A 19,693-nucleotide genomic window follows, 5' to 3' on the forward strand; every position below is an offset into this window, starting at 1 on the left:
AAATGCAGCATCACTGTGACCAATCAGCCTCCAGTCTGAGTCGAGTGTTGAGTCACCATACTACCGGGACCTCTTGTCATTTGTATCACAAGTGTTTCAAGTGTTTGATATTATTATTGTAAGACGTATCTTGAAGGTGATGTCCGACGGCGCTGTTAGGATTGTGAAGGCTTCAGAATATAATTCACACAATTTTAATTCTGAACCATGCTGCTGGTTGTATTTTCATTCATGAAGTTAATAATAGAAAATGTTTCATCGCCGGTTGACGTTGACCACTCAGTACACATTTATTTTGCTTTGCAGTAAGTCTGTCCTCCAGTGGGGAAAAGTTGTATGAAAGTATTGGCATTCACTACGTTTTTCACCCCACTTTTATTTATTCATCCAGCCGAGCCCAATTATGTGCGAAAGTGGGGTTCACCTTTGGCCGAGTGTGGCTCACGATACGGTGATCCTCCAATTGAAAAGTTGGTGGTTTAATCCCAAGTCTCACCCTGTCCAAGTGTCAAAATGACATTTGGCAGGACACTGAGCCCAAACTTTCTCCCAGCCTTCACCACGTTGATTTGAGACTGCTGAATCAGTAAATATAAACAATATATTTAAAGTCCATTTGCCATTACTTTTTACCTTCAGGCAATTTAAAGCCTCCAAATCCACTCAAATGCTTATTTTTGGGGTTTTGTATAAACTGGATTACCCAGAGGAAAGTTTTTCAGTTATTCTCACATTACATTTCAGGATTATTGTGTGGAAGAAAAAAAAAAAAAAAAAAAAACGTTACGTGGTAGAACAGTTTAACTGTTTTTTTGTAAAACTACAAGTACATAAATACTAAATAAGGTATCTGTGATGGATTTGTGTTGAACATCTTTTGACCTCCACATCACTTCCAAAGTAATCAGTTTTGAGTTTGAAAAAAAACAAGCTTTTAATATGATGAAATAAAGAAGTGCCCAAATTACAAATACTACAATGACTTTGGTGCAGAAACGTTGCATAGTTGAGAGTGAACTTTGTTTCTCAGGCAGCAAGTTTCTTATCCATTAGCATGTTGCAGTATATTTCACATTCCTGCCCTACAGTCACTCTGACTTGTACGCATTTAAAGCTTCGCTGTATAATTGTGTTTTTGACATAGAAACCTTTTCCAATCTTTTTTTTTCTAAGTGGTTACAGTTTGACGAAGCTACATCATTATTTATTTGGCAATGTGTTTCTACTTTACGGACATTATTTTTACTGTAGCCTCAAGAGTAAAACATAATTGCAGTATCACACAAACTTACAATATTGCCATTTGCAATAAGCGTTTCTGTTTTTTAAGTATGGCGAACATGAAAAAAAATATATATACTTGGAAGCAACCCCGCGTAATGGCAAACATTAAATTGCTGTACTCCCCCATTCGTCATGACAAACTGAGAGAACTTAGCTTGAACTGCAGAGAAAACCCATGAGCCAGCTGAATGATAGCAGTGATAAGGAGTTTTCAAGGTAACTATGCAAAACTGCAGCTTTCTGTGGGAAAGCAGCAGCAGAAGCTGAAGTCTTGTTTATTTTAATGAGCTCAGAAGTGTCTCTCCTGTTCCCCTTACATTACACTGGGGCTCATTTAGAGTTCACACACTGCATTGTATGGCCGTGATGGATTTGGTAATGATACATTAATGCAATCAGGACCCAGTCTGCTTTTTCTCTCATTAAGAAGGCTAGCTATCTTGTTGACATGGGCCAGGTCACATTGTTACTATAAACGTTATTCTATTCTATGTTTTAAAGAGAGCAGGGCAGAGCTTTTTTTCCCTCCTTCTTCCTCTCGAGGTCATATAGGAGAAAGTGAAAAGGAGACGGGATAGGAAAAGAGACAACCGCTGAGATACTCCAAATCAGGACTGGGAGGGTTTCATTAGGGCACAGGCAACAGTTGTGCAGCGTCTGGTTGTCTTTTCAACACCATGAGGGTTAATGTGGATTTATGAAGTTGAGGACTCAAGTGGAAGCAGGATATGGATGACTACAGAGCCTCTTATCAACATCTGGAGCTTGACAGAGCTGCTGTTCAACCCCCTCATGTGGCCTCACTACTGGCCTCCACTGCGTTCGATGGATGGACATGAGTCCACTTTCCCATGGTGAAAGTGTGGTCTGGTTTGGGTGATTCGAAACACCGGAAAACCAAATCAAACTACGGTGAAAACCACTCAGCTGTGACATTAATCAATCTTGAAAGATATCTGTTTGAGTGACATCTGAATTTTGGGGTGTAAAAACATGCTCCAGTTAAGTACCATGTTTGGTGACCAGGTATCGATGGCCAAAATCACAGAAATTAATGAGTTTTGTGATTTATCTCTTCTATTTCAGCCATTTGATGCTGCCAGGTGTGCTGATACTGAGAGTCTGGTTCGGCTCGAGTTTGGCTTAAGTTTCACTGACTTCTTCAGGAGAAGGAATGACTGAGCATACATTACAGGAAAAGACTTTCATTTTTCTGTGATTAAGGCAGCTGGTTTACTTTCAGTCCTCTTGCATGTTTGATGTTGAATGTTTGAAGTTGGCCTTAAGATGTAGACGTAGTTTTATTTCATGGCGTTCAGAGGTCCAGGTTTATACAACAGCATGTGTATTTGTTGCACGCTGCCTGATATCTAATACAAATCACAATACATCAAGAAAAGAAAAAAAAAAAAAAAAAGTTTACTCCGTGCTTTCCTATTTATCATAAGATCATAGCTTAACAATCAACAGCACTGTTACCAACACTGGAAGATATTCATGAAGTTGCATGTGATATTAAGTAGGTCAAATCATTAAAAGTGGTTAGTAAATTATCTGTATATGTTAAGATTATTGTCATAATGGCTTTTCATGTAAAACCATGGATGAAGTTGTATGGATGGATGGAACCTATGCACATGTTTCATTATCTTTCATTTTCATCAAATGTGTGCTAGATGGGTATCCTCTCTCGTTTTAAGATACAATGGTGCTGTTAAAAAAGAAAAGAAAAAATCTGCATATTAAATTTGCACTTTTTTTTAAACTTGGACTTTTTTGATTGAGGACATTTTTCGACAAAATAATCAGAAAATGAGAACAGTGCCACATTCAGTCATGATGAAGATAAAGTGTCGTCTGGGTTTTAAGATCGATTAAAACTTGTACACTTCCCTTACTTGTTTCACTTGTCTGGGAAAGAGATTCATTATTGTTTGCAGTTTTAGTTGTATTTTTCACACGGAAATGACCGTTCTGGTTCTCGTCTTGACTTGTTTGGTAAAACATTAATCTGTTTTGGGTCGATAGCGGACAACTGAAGAGGCCAAACTCTGCCCTGATGGAAACGGAGATGAGTCCAGTACTCACAGAATCACGACATACCTCCACATGTTCACACTCGGTATTGCATAAACACACATGCATAGTGTGCTCAGTACACACACTGTTTTGAATTATGTGGTGGACATGTACGTGGGCCTTTCAGACAAGCACAATGTGTACATTTTTACTGCTTATCCAGGCCCGGGTGCATGTAATATATCCGGTTCTCAGAACTTTGCTTGTATGGAGACTTACTGTTGTCATCTCATAAATCACCCAAATCCACAGCCAAATGCTCGAGGCACACTGGCTCCCTCACTTATCATACAGATTACAAAAATGACTTCTTGAAAAAGTTTCCTTATCGTCATCCATAGTCGTCAGTTTGCTGCTTTGCGTTTTGTTTTTAAATGTGACTGAGATGCAGCGTCTGTGTGTTTGATGTGTTTCTCTGCTTCTGTCCATCTTCCTCTTCATTTTCTCTCTGATTGGAGCCCCTTCTCGCTTTCTTCTTCCCCATTACTGTTACTGTGCCCACAGCCATACTCAGCCTTTCTGAGGTGGGCCTCGCCTGTCAGCTGCGAGCTACAACAGTTCGTATTGAAACACACAAAGTTGGAGTGTGGGCTTATATATGGAGTAAAAAAAAAAAAAAACTCGCACAGCGTGCAGTGCGGAGAGTTAAATAGGCACAGAGTGGGAGCAGGCTTTCCGTAGGCCAAGCTCTGTTTCCAGTCAAAGCTGCCTGTGTCCTTCCTGAGCCCCCGGGCTCCTGCGGCGGCATTGCCCCGGGCCACTGGGTCGCAGCTCAGCAGGGGAACAGCAGCACAGGGATGGTGTGTGTGTGTGTGTGTGTGTGTGTGTGTGTGTGTGTGTGTGTGTGTGTGTGTGTGTGTGTGTGTGTGTGTGTGTGTGTGTGTGTGTGTGTGTGTGTGTGTGTGTGTGTGTGTGTGTGTGTGTGTGTGTGTGTGTGGGTTGGGCGGTAGAAAGGTGAGGCTGCTCCCGTGCCTGTTCACTGTCCTTCAACTCACACAAAATTGATACAAGCAGAAAGAGTCGTTTTGTTCATAAAGATCCGTGTACACACACACGTACACACGCAATGAAACATATCCTATACACGCTGTTCCCTGCATCCACCCACACACATCTGAGTCCTTTTCAGTAGTGTCAGCGCTCCAGCTCCCTTGCCTCTCACACACACGCACACACACCATCACAGACACTGACACACACACACACCAGCAGAACACCTGTCGGGCTGCACAGCTCGCTCCAGGACACCTTCAAGTCATGAGCTCATCGGAAAAGCAATTAAAGGCGGTGTAGGCCCCGCACGCTGGCGTAATGTTTTGTTTTGCTACTTGGCTTCGAAATTAACCAAACCTGTCAGAAGTCATCTGGCTGACACGGGCTGGGCTATATTTATTTATTTTCTGTTGGAGAAGCTGGACGCAGGGTCCCTGCACTGCCTCACATCCAACAATGAAGCGATTCTGAGGGGGCGATTAGTTGGCCGGGGCATTACCCCCCCCCCAACCCCACCCTAAACCCACCCCATGCTCTATGTCTACCTGGGGGGTTGGTTGAACAGTGCCTCCCACCTTTCTGTTACTCTGCTGTTGGGGTCACGGCCCCCCGGTTGAGAGGTTGTGCCCTCTCTAACCCCAATCAGGGCTTTGGTCTCCGCTGTGGGACTTGGTTTTGAACTTGCACTGACCTAACCGCTCCCCGTTTATTGAATTTCACGGTTGCATTGACTGAACAAAAGCAGATTTTTTGCATTCAGAAATGTCAATGTTTAAACTGTGTAACCTGATAAAAAGACAGTATGAAGACACAAAGATCTGTGGCTGATTGTGTTGACCCAGAAAAGAAAGAGAAGTGACGAGCGCACGAACGCGGCTTAGAGGCTGGAGGCCTTCGCCAGCGTCTGGCCTCGTGCTTCACTCTAGCCTGAGGCTGCAAGAGGCCTGATGTCAGACACCCGTAAAACAACACCAGCAGCCCCTTGCTCTCTTTTGACTCTACCGGTCTTTAGCCACTGAAGAAAAAAAACACCTTTGACATTAATAGGTCCGCTGTGGGTGAGTCAAGGTAAGTGTGTCTTCACATGTGCCTTCATTTGCCGTCTGTGGTTACGTGTGTTCTCTGAGTCTCGGCCGCCGAGCAGTTTTCAGTTGTTTTCTTCAGGAATCATTTAGGAAGTAAGAAAAACACCTTTGTTATCATTGTCATCACTTTCTGTAATTACACACATGCCACCCTGTTAGAGCGCAGAAGAACAACAGTGAGCCTGCTGCCGAGGTCGCCCTCGAAGCATGGCAGGCCGTTTCGTGGTGCAGCACGCTTCAAAGGAGGTGTCACTCTCCGGCTCTTGTGTCAACACCATGATGAAAAAAGAACACAGTGTGGATAGTAAAGCCTTGGTCTTCAAAGCGCTAACAGCCAGGTCAACACATATTTTCTTTCTGTGTCACTGTCAAACTGGCAGGCGGAGAGACGGCAGCAAAAAAAAAAGACTGTTTGCTCTGGTAATCTCAGAGAGAGAGCTTTTTGAGTGGTGTTGTGATGTATCGGCACGGTCGTGGCTGTCATTAAAGGAGGCCGACCGGCGTCTGTGAGCCTGCAGCTGCTGAAATGACACTGAAAACACTCACTTAGACCCCCATTCAACCAACAATAGACAACCACTCTACAGATGAACTCCTCTCATCTGATTTTATAGATAGAATTAATATTACTCAGTTTTGCACATGATCCAAATAGTTTGCGTTTCTGGTTCTTCGCCCTTCATGTGAATGCAGAGTCAAACCTTCTTAGAAAATATCCCAAAGAGTAAATGGGTGCAGTGATTTATTTAAATTCATCCCAGTCATAACCGTTACATAAACAATTCATCCAGCATGTTGGGGGATTTATTGCGCTGTGACTCACTGCCCCTGAATGCGCTGTGGCGCTCGCTGCATCTTGCAGACCACGATTGGGTCAATTTATTAAACACATCTTCACCACTCAGCCCGTTCTCAGCCTTTCGAGTCCTATAGTGTTCATGCTGTTCTGAGCTATGATGAAACCACTTGAAGCCGGGCCCCAGCTCTACAGCCACAGCCAAAGCCTATTAAGCAGCCACACTGCGGTACAGAAGTTCAAGCCACAGGACTGAGGTTATGATTCCCCGTCAGGAGGAGGGGAAGAGAAGTGAAGTGAGGGTGATGAGGAAGGATGGAGGGAAGGTTTCAAAAGGAAGGGTGAAGCGGGCTGAATGTGCAGGGGGGTAGAGGAAGGATGAAATTAGCGATTGGGTGCGTTTGACGTAGAGACTGTATGAATGGGGAGAAAAGTATAAGGGATGAAGTAGTAGGTAAAAAAAAGGAGGGGCTTTGGCGTTTGACTTTACCAGCGGCTTCGACCTTATAATCACTAATAAAGTTAAAACATGTCTTCCAACTCTTGCTTTTCTGGGTACTTTTAGATTTTTTTTCTCATCAAAGTAGGGTTTTGAGGGACAAACTTTTTCAGCAGCCAGTCATAATTAGTGGATCATAACTTGTTATTACAACATGAACAGGACCATCTGTCTTTGTGCGTCTTCAGACATCAAACTATCTTCCACCGAAGGGTCTCAGACTGACATTTTAAAATGTGTGGAAATTTGTTTTAATGCAGCTTCAGCTCCTGCACAGTGGAACTATGTGCCCAAAAACTCGTTCTTTCAACTAAATCAGTGTTTAATCTCTCGAAGACTGATCCAGAGCAAATAAATTAAACCTCTTGCACATGTATGAAAATTTGCTTTGGCGTCAGTATGAGAAGTTTTGATGCACAACTGCAACCTCTAATTCAAAGGTTGCCACAATGTTCCATTTTCCATCTCTGATATGAATTGTTTTGGGCTTTAAATTTCCCAGAAGAGTGTTGTTTTTCTTTTTTGCTTTTTCTTTCCTGTGAGAAGTTCTTTGGGATGAGATGGATTATAAAAGATGGAAGATGATCGAGGACAAATGCATTGATGATGCAGCAGTTGTGTTTCAGCTCGCTCCCTATCTGTGAGACGGTGATAAATCAATAATAAATCATGATGTAGATTGAAATCAACCCGAAAGTTCTACGTTCATAAAACATTACGTCAACGCACTATAAAGTACCGACATACCCATCAAAGTTTGCACACACATGTAGAGTTGACAGGACTGACTCTCAGGCATTTTAGTTCGGTCATGCTTTTAGTCGTATAAGAGTTCTTTGCACTGCAAATATGCACACAAGCACGCACATTGTGCAAACTCTCAGGCTACAAATCACCAAATGTTGTTAAAGTTCAGCAAATTACAAGTTTTATTTGCATTGTTCACAGCAAATGATCGGACTGATCGCTGCCAAGCTGGGGGGGCAGTGTAACCTGTGTGTGTGTGTGTGTGTGTGTGTGTGTGTGTGTGTGTGTGTGTGTGTGTGTGTGTGTGTGTGTGTGTGTGTGTGTGTGTGTGTGTTTATAATTGTGCTTTGCCCATGCTTCAGAGAAACTGAAATGTTAGAAAAGCAGCAGGTAATCAGGCTTTGTTGGAGCTGAAACACACACACACACACACACACACACACACACACACACACACACACACACACACACACACACACACACACACACACACACTTAATACACTTGAACGCTGACACATACACACTCTCACAATTTGCCTCAGGGCCTGAAACAGAAGACCGGGTTCTTGTCCAAAGCTCCATTAAACTGCTGAAAGTCCCTCTAGAGCTGAAACATCCTCCTATCGTCATGCTGGGACATTCCACGGCACGCCAGAGACCCCTGCGCTAATCCCGCCGGCATGGGAATCATTATTGATAGGATCCTAATGCATTACCTCAGGGCGCGCTTATTGTTGGTAAAGATTATTATTTAAGAGTAAACCAAAACCCAGAGAAAGTCTCCAGTTTCATAGAAATTCATCAAAAGAAAATGTTATTCTTGGCTTAGTGTGAATCCACTTTGAACAGTGCAATTGAAACAAACTGTGCTCCTTGCTGCGCACCAGTGAGCAGCCGCGATACCCACCAGCAGGTCAGCCAGACACAGTGTGCAGCAGGGGCACAACCTGTCACAGTCTGAAGGGAAAAATCTGCTCCAGAAGGTGCTTTCACTCGGCTGCCGACGCTGATTTCATTCATTCAGCATTAAAAATATATATTTATACAGACTGCTGTATTTTTTTTATCAAGGTTTCTTCAAGTTGTAACTGCATTTTTTTTTTTACCCCCCCCCCCCCCCAATTTATTTTCAGGTGCGGTCCTGCTCGTCAATGTCCAGGGCATAGCTGTCAATGTGGACCCGATCTTCTGCACCTGGCTGTTGTACCAACCTCACAGAGCGAGCAGCAGACAACAGCAACTGGTACCTGATCCTCTCTCTCTCTCTCTCTCTCTCTCTCTCTCTCTCATTTTATTATTTTTATTATGTTCCATACATGTTGAAACATACACAAAATACTGATCCATACAAAAATAGAAAAATACATCTTCTACGAATATACGTATTCACAAAATGAATAAATCCATATGCAATGTACACACACCAACCTAGACGCACATACTGATATACATACACTTGGAAGTACACATTTAACACACGTCTGTTTCAACATGTCTGAAAAGGGAAAAGGTGTAAGAAGAAGTACATCTTATTTAATCCTACCCCCTCTTCCATGGTAAATAGTCACATTTTGTAATCATCCTGTTCATGTATACTAATGAAGAATGTCAACAAATATTTTCTTTATAATGAATGTTATAGTTTTACATTGATACCCACGTACTCGTCTCATTTCGGATTCACAGGCAATATTGTTTTCTACACACATTCTCCATTTAGCTTTTCATTTCCTACCTTGCTGCATTTATCGAGTGGAAGTAAATCACAACAAAACAGAGATAAAACTGGATAATAACACATTTGCTCATAAAAACCTGTGACAAAGATGAATATTTGGATTTATTCTTGTTTATTTTACATGATCTACTGATCTTGATCCCGTCTTCCTTTCAACCTGTAAAAACCTGAAGAGATTTAGGGTAGAAACATTTTTACAAACTCCAGCATGCCAGTGATAAATAGCTCCTCACCAGCAGCACGTGAGTTTGTGGTTGTGCGGACGTGCATTCTCCACACTTTTTAGGAGCCAGTTCATCACAAATAATAATCAGCTCTTGGTATTGTTACTTCCAAGTCACGGTAAACATGAATTGAGGAAATATTCGGTGATTGATGAGGTGAAACGTCGCAGTCATTATTTCCAACCCCAGAGTACAAAATGTAATGCTGAAACGTCTTTCCAGCCACTCCAGCGAAGTTGTTTAATGGTTTGTTATGACGCTGCTCAAGTAATCTTAATTACTTCATGTATAATATGTTGTGATACTTAAGCTCCACCTCAACTGCAACAGTCCCAGAAGTGAAAAGCAAATATGAATGCCTGTTGTTCTTTGTCCTGCAGCTTGGTCTTCTCTTTTCCAGCTACCTTTTTCCATGTGCTGTGCTCCCTGTTTTCCATCTAGTGTCTCCGTATTTATTTGACAGGGGTCACGGTGATGGTTATAGACATTGAATGCTCTGTACCAGCACTTCACACACACACATACACACGTGCCGACATGCTCAGTCTGATTGCCAGGGATATAGCACAGGTTCACTCTGTGAAGGCATAAATATGTAACCTACATAGAATATATCATATTGTAATATTTTTACTGTTGCTCTGTTTTATACCTATCTGCTGTTTTGAAGGAGTGTGTGTGTGTGTGTGTGTGTGTGTGTGTGTGTGTGTGTGTGTGTGTGTGTGTGTGTGTGTGTGTGTGTGTGTGTGTGTGTGTGTGTGTGTGTGTGTGTGTGTGTGTGTGTGTGTGTGTGTGTGTGTAAAAAGAGAGTTATTTGCACCAACTCCGTACTGTGGGGGCTGTTACTGTACCGGGGTAAACACATGTTAGAAGTTGAACTACAGCCAAAGTGAAGGATACTCGGCACCGGCCTTTGCTTGTGTGTCTGTGGTCTTGTTTTACTTTCTTTGTGAGGTTCAGTCTGAGTCGGGGTCATGCTGCACTCCACATTTTACATGTTTTCGAAGGTTAAGATGTGGTTTTACAGCTAAGGTTGAATTAGGTTAAGGTTAGTCACTTACTTGTGATCGTTTGGGTTTGAGTAAAGGAGTGCTGCGTGGGCTCAATAAAGACAGTGTGTGCAGTCATGCTACAGCAGATGTGTGTGTTTCTGCGAGGGAGTGTACCTCAGCTGCCTGTCAGGGTCATTTCTCCTCGCTGGTGTCGACACGGCCTTCAGCTGGAGGCCAGTCGAAGTTGAAGGCTAGCTATGTGAGGACACTGACTGGTTTGGGTCAGGCTGGCAGGAAATACTGGATAATGAAGGGGACGGGGCAGAGGAAGGTGCATTTTTAGGTGAGGTGAAGAAGACAAGGAATCACGTGTTACGTACATAGAGAAAAACAACTTCCAGATAAAGAAATAACATTTGATGGCTGCAAACAGTTTTTGAATGATTCAGGAAGAAAAAATACAAGAAGTTGCAGAAGAAGAGGAAGACGTGGGGGATTAATGAGAAGAAAGGAGATTAAATTGAAAGAATATGGAAACCAAAGCACAAAGAAGCATTCACATACACATACACACACATGCATTTGTGGGATGAACAGCAGAGCTGACTATGTGGGTTGCACCCATGAGGAATTTCCCAAACCTTTTCAACCAAGTTTTTTTTATTTCCTGTTGCTTTTGACTCGGCAGGTTCTGACAATGAATCAGTATTAAGATGAAATTCTGCAATCAGTGGCAATCCCATATAACACCAGCTGCTCTCAGAAGCAGGTTTATCAAAGACCGTCAGAGTTATGGAAAAGATCCTGAAGCAACAATCCCAACTACATTGACTGGCTTGCGAGGGACACAACTGCAAGCCAGCTCCCTTTTGCTATATCAGTGTGTGTTGTGTCCGACACTTCAAACATCCAATCCTCTACCTAACAACCAACTTGTCAACAGCAAAGAAAAGCTGTTTGGCAATTAGAGAAGATTTTTCAAAGCTTCCATGGATGTCACAGGTGAACCCTAAGCTGCTCATCCCACCAATGTTCCTAACAAACGAGATTTCATCTGAGGGAAAATAAACAAGTTTTCAAATTATATATGATTGATTGTAAAAAAACATTGTTTTGACAAAAGAAATGATTACTCAAACACACTTCTCCTGAGTTTTTTCCCCAACGTACTTTGTTCATTATATCCACTCAGCAGATGTCCCAACCATCTCCACCTTAGCTCTCCCTCTGGCCTGCTCATTTTTAATCCCTTTCGTTATGGTTAATCCCAATAAAAAATCCTGGCATCTTCATCTCAGCCTCTTTCCAAACAATACATCATAGCAGGTCTCAACACTGTCTTGTAGTTCTTTCCCTTTCACCTATAATTTCTGTGTCACGTTGTGAACGCCAACACTCAAGCAATCCCAGATTACCTGTATTCTATCGTCCTGTTGTGTTTTTAAATAGAGGGTGGGGCAGGACCGAAGATGAAAATGAACCTGCCTCACTACAATAAAATGTTCATCAACAAATGTTAAATTACTTTCTTTTGGCGTCATACAGCCAGTAGCTTTAAATATGAATGCAATTTGGGGGCCCATTTTTAATCGAAACCACAGCCAGGCTCCACCTAATCATAGAAAAACAACTGTGTGTGTGTGTGTGTGTGTGTGTGTGTGTGTGTGTGTGTGTGTGTGTGTGTGTGTGTGTGTGTGTGTGTGTGTGTGTGTGTGTGTGTGTGTGTGTGTGTGTGTGTGTGTGTGTGTGTGTGTGTGTGTGTGTGTGTGTGTGTGTGTGTGTGTGTGTGTGTGTGTGTGTGTGCGCGTGTGTGTGTGCAGGCAGGCTGGCCTGCAGCCTTGCACAGCTGCATCATAGCCTAGTGATACTGCTGGCTGACTCTGATGGGGTTTCCTTATTTCAGATCAACGTTCCATTCTTTTGTCTTTCAGCCATCACTTTGTGTGTGTGTGTGTGTGTGTGTGTGTGTGTGTGTGTGTGTGTGTGTGTGTGTGTGTGTGTGTGTGTGTGTGTGTGTGTGTGTGTGTGTGTGTGTGTGTGTGTGTGTGTGTGTGTGTGTGTGTGTGTGTGTGTGTGTGTGTGTGTGTGTGTGTGTGTGTGTGTGTGTGTGTGTGTGTGTGTGTGTGTGTGTGTTTGGCCTGCATGGGAGACTGCTCGAAAAAACAGCGAGCTGTCACTCGTCCTTGTTGGTCTTGGAGGCTGGTGTTGTGTTCCACTGCATTTGTCTTTTCCTTTTCTTCCTCCGCCTGCCTCTCTGTCTTATATCGCTTTATGCATCATGTCCTCCGATTAACCCTGATCTTGAATTTTATCAAAGAATACCTTGGACTGCTTGTGAACTCACAATTTGCATTCTTTTGCATGAAAATGAGATCTTTGTTGAAGGATCTGACCTGGAGAAATGTTGGCATATGCTACGTTATGTTAAAGTATGTTATATAAATAAAACTGATATGACACCAGATATACTTTCATGCAAATGTTTATGGCACAATAAAATGAAGCCTTTCATTTCAGAATCAAGGTCAAGTTCCTCTGGCCAAGAGGAGAGAGGACGAGGTGTCAGTAGGGAGCACGCCGCTGGCCAAACAGCCATCCAATCAGGCCTCGGACTACGCTAGCAGCCCGGTGAAAACCAAGACGGTGACAGGTACAAAAAACAGTTTTACATTAACACGGTCGCTGCCCCAGTGCACATAAAGTAACCTCAAAACAACACAGACAGGACTTCTCTCAGTGTTTTAACCAAAACGCAGTGAGTAACTCCACTTAACTGTGGATGTAGTTAACTGTGTTTCTATGTAATGAATCCATGTTACCATGTTGTTGCATAACACCCGACAATGTGCTGACACCTCAATGAACCTAATTCTCAGAGGACACCACATATCCAGGCTTGTCATCCTCTGTTTTCCTCTTCTGGTACTATTACTGCAGCTCTGTGGGCTCTGGATGCCCAGAATAGATGAGTGGCTTGGCTGCCTGCACTCGTCCCCAATGCCAGTTTTCCATTTTCTGGGACCCCCCTTGCTCAGAACAAACCTAGCCAGTGTACACACACACACACACACACACACACACACACACACACACACACACACACACACACACACACACACACACACACACACACACACACACACACACACACACACACACACACACACACACACACACACACACACACACACACTTGGAGAGTAACTATCATTTCACACAAAACATGAGTCACAAGCAGACAATGTTACACTACATACCTGTGCATGTCACAAATGGAAACAGTTTTCTAACTTCGCAGTGGTTTCCATTATGAATAAATGTCTTCACGAAGAAGGGGGGAGGGGGGGGGGGGGGTGATCCTTTTAGACCCAGATGGACAGACTTGATTCAAGAGGACAAAGGAAAGCTTGTGACTTTGCACTTTGGTGTCAGCCAATGTCCTTCTTACCTGTCCTGCCAGCAGCCACGATGAGGTCCCGTTTACACAATAACCTGTTCAACTGAAAACGCCACATTGCTGTTGCTTTTTGGGTGTGTGTTTACACGACAACTTTGGGCAGAGCCAAAAGAAACGCACATTTTGGAGAATGGCTCCCAAAGTGGAACTTTTCAAAAATGCCCTGATCGTTGCGTAAACAAGGGGAAGTGGAACATTTTGAAACGCTCGGGCTCTGTCTCCATGTCGTCACAGGAACGCTGCTACTGTGCATGTGCACCACAGCCTTTGTAAATCTAGTAAAATACATCAAGTTCTTCACGAGTAGATGGACAATAACAATGTTTGCCTCCAGAGTGTCATGACTCCCAGCCCATATTCTCCAGGGACTTGATGGTTTTGTAGTTGAGAGTCATCTGTAATAGCAATCCATTTGTTTGTTGTTTATGTTTAGAGCACATTATTCTCTGGGTGCCTGTGAGGTTTCTTTACAAAAACAAACAGTATCAACTCGTGGTCCACCATGCAAACTACTTTGTCTTTATTGTTTGTACCGTATCCATAGAACCAGACATCGTTTTCAAAACGTTGCTGTTTAAATGCACCACTTTTCTCAAACAAAATACAGAAACAATGTGTTTTCACTTGAAACCTTGCATTGTAAACGGGGCCAAAGATGTAAGCCCAGTGTTTGTAACACAGTGTGCTTCTATTGTTTGTAAAGAATGGTCCGGGTTTCTGCATGCAGGAATGTTTTCCAGTCAGATGAAGGAGGTTTATTAATACTTGTATATGGCTAATGGCTGGTACTGAATCGAGGCCAAATAACCTAACACCAATATGAAACACAGAGATTAATCTGTGGTGAGTAAAGTGTTTACAAAGTATTTGGCCCAAGTACTTTTGTGGGGATGAGTGGGAGGAGGTTCAAGTCTTTTCTCAGGAGCTGAAGTGCCACATCAGAGGTTTCTTGTTGCTGATAGAAAGTGTGTTTGATGTTCTGCACATATGTTATGATTCATGTGACAGCACAATACAAACGCCACTGCTTAGGAAACAGCAACTAGTATGAAGAGAAGCTGACGTCTTGTCCGTTCAGCACAGCCATCTTTAGTGGTGTCAAAGCTCAAAGAGTTACTTTCATTGAAGCATATGTAAGGGATGTAATTGTACAGGCTCTAGTGCCTGTAACAATTTGCATCTGAATAGAAATAAGCTTAAATCGATCGTGATTCTTACTCCTAAATGATAACGCACACACAACCCAACAAATTTAATGAAACTTGGCTTTAGCTACTTTGTGGTGCTGTTTATTGGTATTCAGATATCAAGGGAGAGACAATAATATGGTTTGAAAAGTGTTTTCCCCATTGGATCGATTTACCATCTGGTAAAAATATGATAAGAAATGGAAGGAACAGTAATTCAAGGCTACATATTGTGACTTTTCCTCCTCACTGCGCCTCAAGAGTCTAAACTCGGCGTGGAAACCATCAGTACTTTCCTTCAGTGTGAGGCACCGGCTTGATTGACTGCATGAATGCCGTATGGTGATCGCAAACCCAAAAGCTACCTGAAACACCATCAACATATATCGTATGTATTTTCAGACTCCTACCTGGGAGGATGGCGGGAGCCGTCACTTTGTTTAGGAGCTGTCCGTGACACAATCCAGAGCCTCACTGGCTGCAGCACTAGGTTTTCATTTCATGCTCACATGGTTATTTATAAACCAAATAGCCCACCTCCTCACTCACATGTTCCCCTATGGATATTTAATTAATGTGAACCAGTGGAACGTCTTGGCCAGCCTCATGGAGCCCAATTAGTTACACAGTCCAAAAAACATGAACAAATAAAGAAATAAAGAAATCTTCCCCTTTTTCTCCAATGCTCTCACAGTGTTTAATCTCCAGGTCCTGTAACGGTTGAGACAGTCTGCCAAATCATCGCAGTGACGAGTCGGGGGGAAACAAGCCTCTTTTTAAGTCCCTGGGAAATGTGTTCCCAACCGGAGTGATGAATCCCTGTTTTTGGTGAAGTCATCCTGCAGCCGTAAATAACATTGCATGTGTATAACATTCTCCCATGTCAAGTGTTTTGATAGGAAAAATGCTCCTTTGACATTTCAGAGTCTAAAAAAGGCCATTAGGGTTCTTTCCTTGCGCACTTAAAGAGCTCGCAGCTGAAAGGTCACGCTGCCGTTTCCTCCCGCCTTCCCTTTTTTCTTCCCGCTTTGTCCAATCTGCACTAATGGCTTTTCCATACCGCGGTGTCTTTGCTTACTCACATCTCAGTAGTATATTTTCTAGTTAGGTTTTTGTCGGTCAACAGTCACCGCGGCTCCAAGAGTGCACACAAAACAACGTCAGGCTGCAGTTTGTTAGCGACACTCACTGAGAAGAGTACACTGGCTGTCAATGTAGTGTTTGTGTCTGTGACTGCTTCTCCCCTTAACTCTTTGTTTTTCTGACCATCCGTCTGGTCTGTTGATCTCTCTGTTTAGCTTTTCCTCTTTATTCTTTTTGTCTACTTTCTTCGTTGTCTCCATCCGGTCTTACACCACATCTTTGAAAATCGAGGCCGGATTATAAGAAATAACTCCACACGCTTTGACCTAATATGACACACAGTGTTGTAAAATGTTAAGTGGACGGCACATCCGAACACGTAGGAGTGTTTAGTGTTGGACATATTTGTGTATGGCATCTCATTGTTGGCTGCATTAGTTGCTCAGGAATACGCACTCAGTCAAACTCTAGCTCTTTCTTATCCAAATATTTCTGTTGCAAAGTGAAAACAAGACATCGGTAACCAGGCGCTCAGAGTCTATTCTGCTAAACTCAACCCCCCCCTCCCCTCAATCCAACCCTCTATGTTGGACCGGAGTAGATGGATAGAATCTTCTCTGGAAATTGCTGCGGTGTCACAGGAGAAGCTGTAATGAAAAGTTACAAATTGTTTCCGCAAGCAACCAAAATAAGTAAAGGGCAGACCTTGTGGTTTTAGGGGAAACAATAAGCTTCCCTGCAGTCAGAAGATCCTGACAGGCTGCGGCTCACAGCAGGTACTCTGCCCCCTTCACCCCGCAGCGTCGCTTCACAATACCCAATCTTAATTATTATATTCCTCCGTGTACAACATGCACTTTTATAAAATGCTCCAAGTGTGAGATTTTGTTTCCTTTCAATTATTCGTCGTCCCTGTAATTATTGCTGATTTTGATGTTGGTGACATAATAAAGAACGTTCGTGTCACTAGTGGTTGGAGGATATATGTTTCAACACAGGATACATTTTTCTAATGTTGTAACACATCACATTCGAGCAGTTCAAGTACAAATATGTTGTAGTTCAGCTCACCACAGAATCATTGCAAACTGGTAACTTTTATAGTTTCAATTTTCCTACTGACATCGAAATGTCCCACTAAACCAGAGGTGTCAAACATAAGGCCCAAGGGCCAAAACCAGCCACCAAGAGGCGCCGATCTGGCCAAACCACCAAGCAAATTGTAAAAATTCCAAAGAAAATCAGTAACTTTTTAAACATATTACTGAAGAGTCGTGACACCACAGGACACTGAGACCCGAACTGAGACCGGCATTAGACAGTGATGTTGCCATGAAAGTCAGCAAACGAGCATTAGCCTCAAAGCCATGCTGTCAGGGTGAGTTTGTAAAAACACCCACAATGCAACAGCTATAGGAGATGTTTTTGGGACATTTCACTGCACCAGAAGGTTTCATTAAAGAATTTACAAATTTTCAATAGTAATTGTTTGGTTTTGTGAAAATTTTGAAATTTTGGGAAACTCTGCACCATGACAAACGACCTCTGCTCTAAATCCTTTTAAACAGTGTAGGTCACACAGCTGTTTGACTTGTAGGCTGGGGTATGCTGATTGTTCTGTCCTGTTTTAGTATGAGGAGAACTGTACACCGAGGCACGCCGGTTATGAAATACATACCAAAAATTAACTTAACAATAACCTTTAACGTTTCACAGCTGAACTAAAGTGAGAAAATTATGGCTGTTTAATGGCTCCCAGTCATGGGAATACCTTATGTTGTTGGGGTGGATTTTCCCTTGTAAAACCTTCCCCCTTGTCACACCCCAGACGAGCTGCTGACATCTAACATGTTATGATCGAAGAAGATTTATTGATTGCTTTACCATGTGTGTCGTGCAGTGGATGCGGACGTTGAGCCATCAGCGGAACGATAGAGACTCATTCTGCTGCCACAGTGCGACTGGCCAGCGTCAGTCCCCCAGTAAAACGTCATTAGTTGATCATGATTGTCTCTGATGTTTAGGCTATATTGACTGGATGTAAAACTGTCCTTTCATCTTCAGTGCGATTCAGCCGTGTCCCGTCATCTGCTGGATTATTTGTCCTTTCTGTGTGTTGACCGCAGAAAGTCTATTCCAGCTGATTCGTTTTGGGTGGAATCAATATGTTGTAATGATGTGGACTTGTGTACGAAGTTGATAAATGACCGGTGCCACTTGATGGATGTAAACCTCCTAAGCTGCAACAGACCAAAATTTTCAGACAAATTAATATTTGTCCTGGGAAGTGTGTCGTTATAAGTAATGAAGTGATGCGGCCCAAGTCATTTCTCTCTTTTTGGAGCAGGTAGAAAGGCAGATTTTTTTTCTTTCATTCTGCTGAATTAACACTTGGCATCTTGCTTGATGGCTTTCATGTGCTTATTTTAACATGACTCCAAATAAACGTCTGAATATGCGACAAGGCCGATTTTAGTTGCAGGTTTATAGCCGGTACATAATTTCTCAAGGGACTCCAAGGGGGTTTGTAATCACTGCCGCAGCCGTTTTATTTTTCAGTCTTTAGTCATCTGTTTAGGTAAACAGCAGAACGATGTGTAGGTTGTTTGCCAATTGGAGTCAACGCGTGCTGGAGCTGCCATTCACTGGGATGCATGAGGAATAAACACATCAGACGAGCTGGCGTTGAACAGCAGCAGGCGGCCAGCTGAGCTGCCACTGGTGCTGCTGCTCGGTCGATTGTGAGGAGGAGATGCGGTGAGGGTCTTAAAGCAATCATAACACTGTCACACTGTTGTCAATTAAATAACACTGATGTGCAACTGCATTGTGACAGTTAGAACCACAAATATGTGGCTTTAAAGAAGAGCGGGAGATCGCTCAAATGTAAGCTTTATATCATTCCAAATATTACAGTAGAGACGTAGTTTCTTGGATCAGATTGCTGGAATATTTTTGACTGGTGCCTCAAATAAAGTCCAGGTAAACAAGAATTGAGGCCTTGTTTACACATCAACGTTCTCAAATGAAAATACTCAAGTGGTGTATGTGCAACATGGCTGTAGTAAATATTCCTTCTGAACATGTTCAGTCGAGAGACGACAAGGTTTTCCTCCAGAATCTCATGACTCTCAGTCCATATTCTATTGAGACTAGGTACTTTTTTAGTGGAGAGTCATAATAACAATCCAGTCTGGTTGTCTGTCCATACAAATGTCTGTCAACTCCCATTGTTAATGTTTATAGCATATAGTTCTCTGCCCGCATGTGTGTGGTTTTCTTACAAAAAATGAAGAGCACCCACCAGTGACCCAAATGGTCACCAATGGCCCAAATGCAAAAACGATGCATTTTCACCTGAAACGCTGTCGTGTAAACGAGGCCTGAGACCTTGGATTGTCACAGCATGAATAATGGTGTTATTGACCAGCCAGTACAATCGGAAAAATATCCATCTTTACGAGATTAGGTTTCCAGGTGTTTTTTGATATAGAAATGTTTGTGTACCTCCTTTAAGTGTTAACCCT

General features: G+C 42.7%; 1 protein-coding gene across 1 annotated transcript in view; it reads left to right on the plus strand.

The window, feature by feature from the left end:
• The window catches only part of vps13b (vacuolar protein sorting 13 homolog B), a 372,358-nt gene that overhangs the window by 126,409 nt on the left and 226,256 nt on the right, over window positions 1-19,693 (plus strand). Inside the window, 2 exon segments of the mRNA XM_080472571.1 lie at window positions 8,619-8,728; window positions 12,957-13,089. Of these exon segments, the coding sequence (XP_080328697.1) occupies window positions 8,619-8,728; window positions 12,957-13,089 (243 nt within the window).

This window comes from Lipophrys pholis (assembly GCF_963383615.2).
Source record: "Lipophrys pholis genome assembly, chromosome: 9".
Classification (NCBI taxonomy): Eukaryota; Metazoa; Chordata; class Actinopteri; order Blenniiformes; family Blenniidae; genus Lipophrys; species Lipophrys pholis.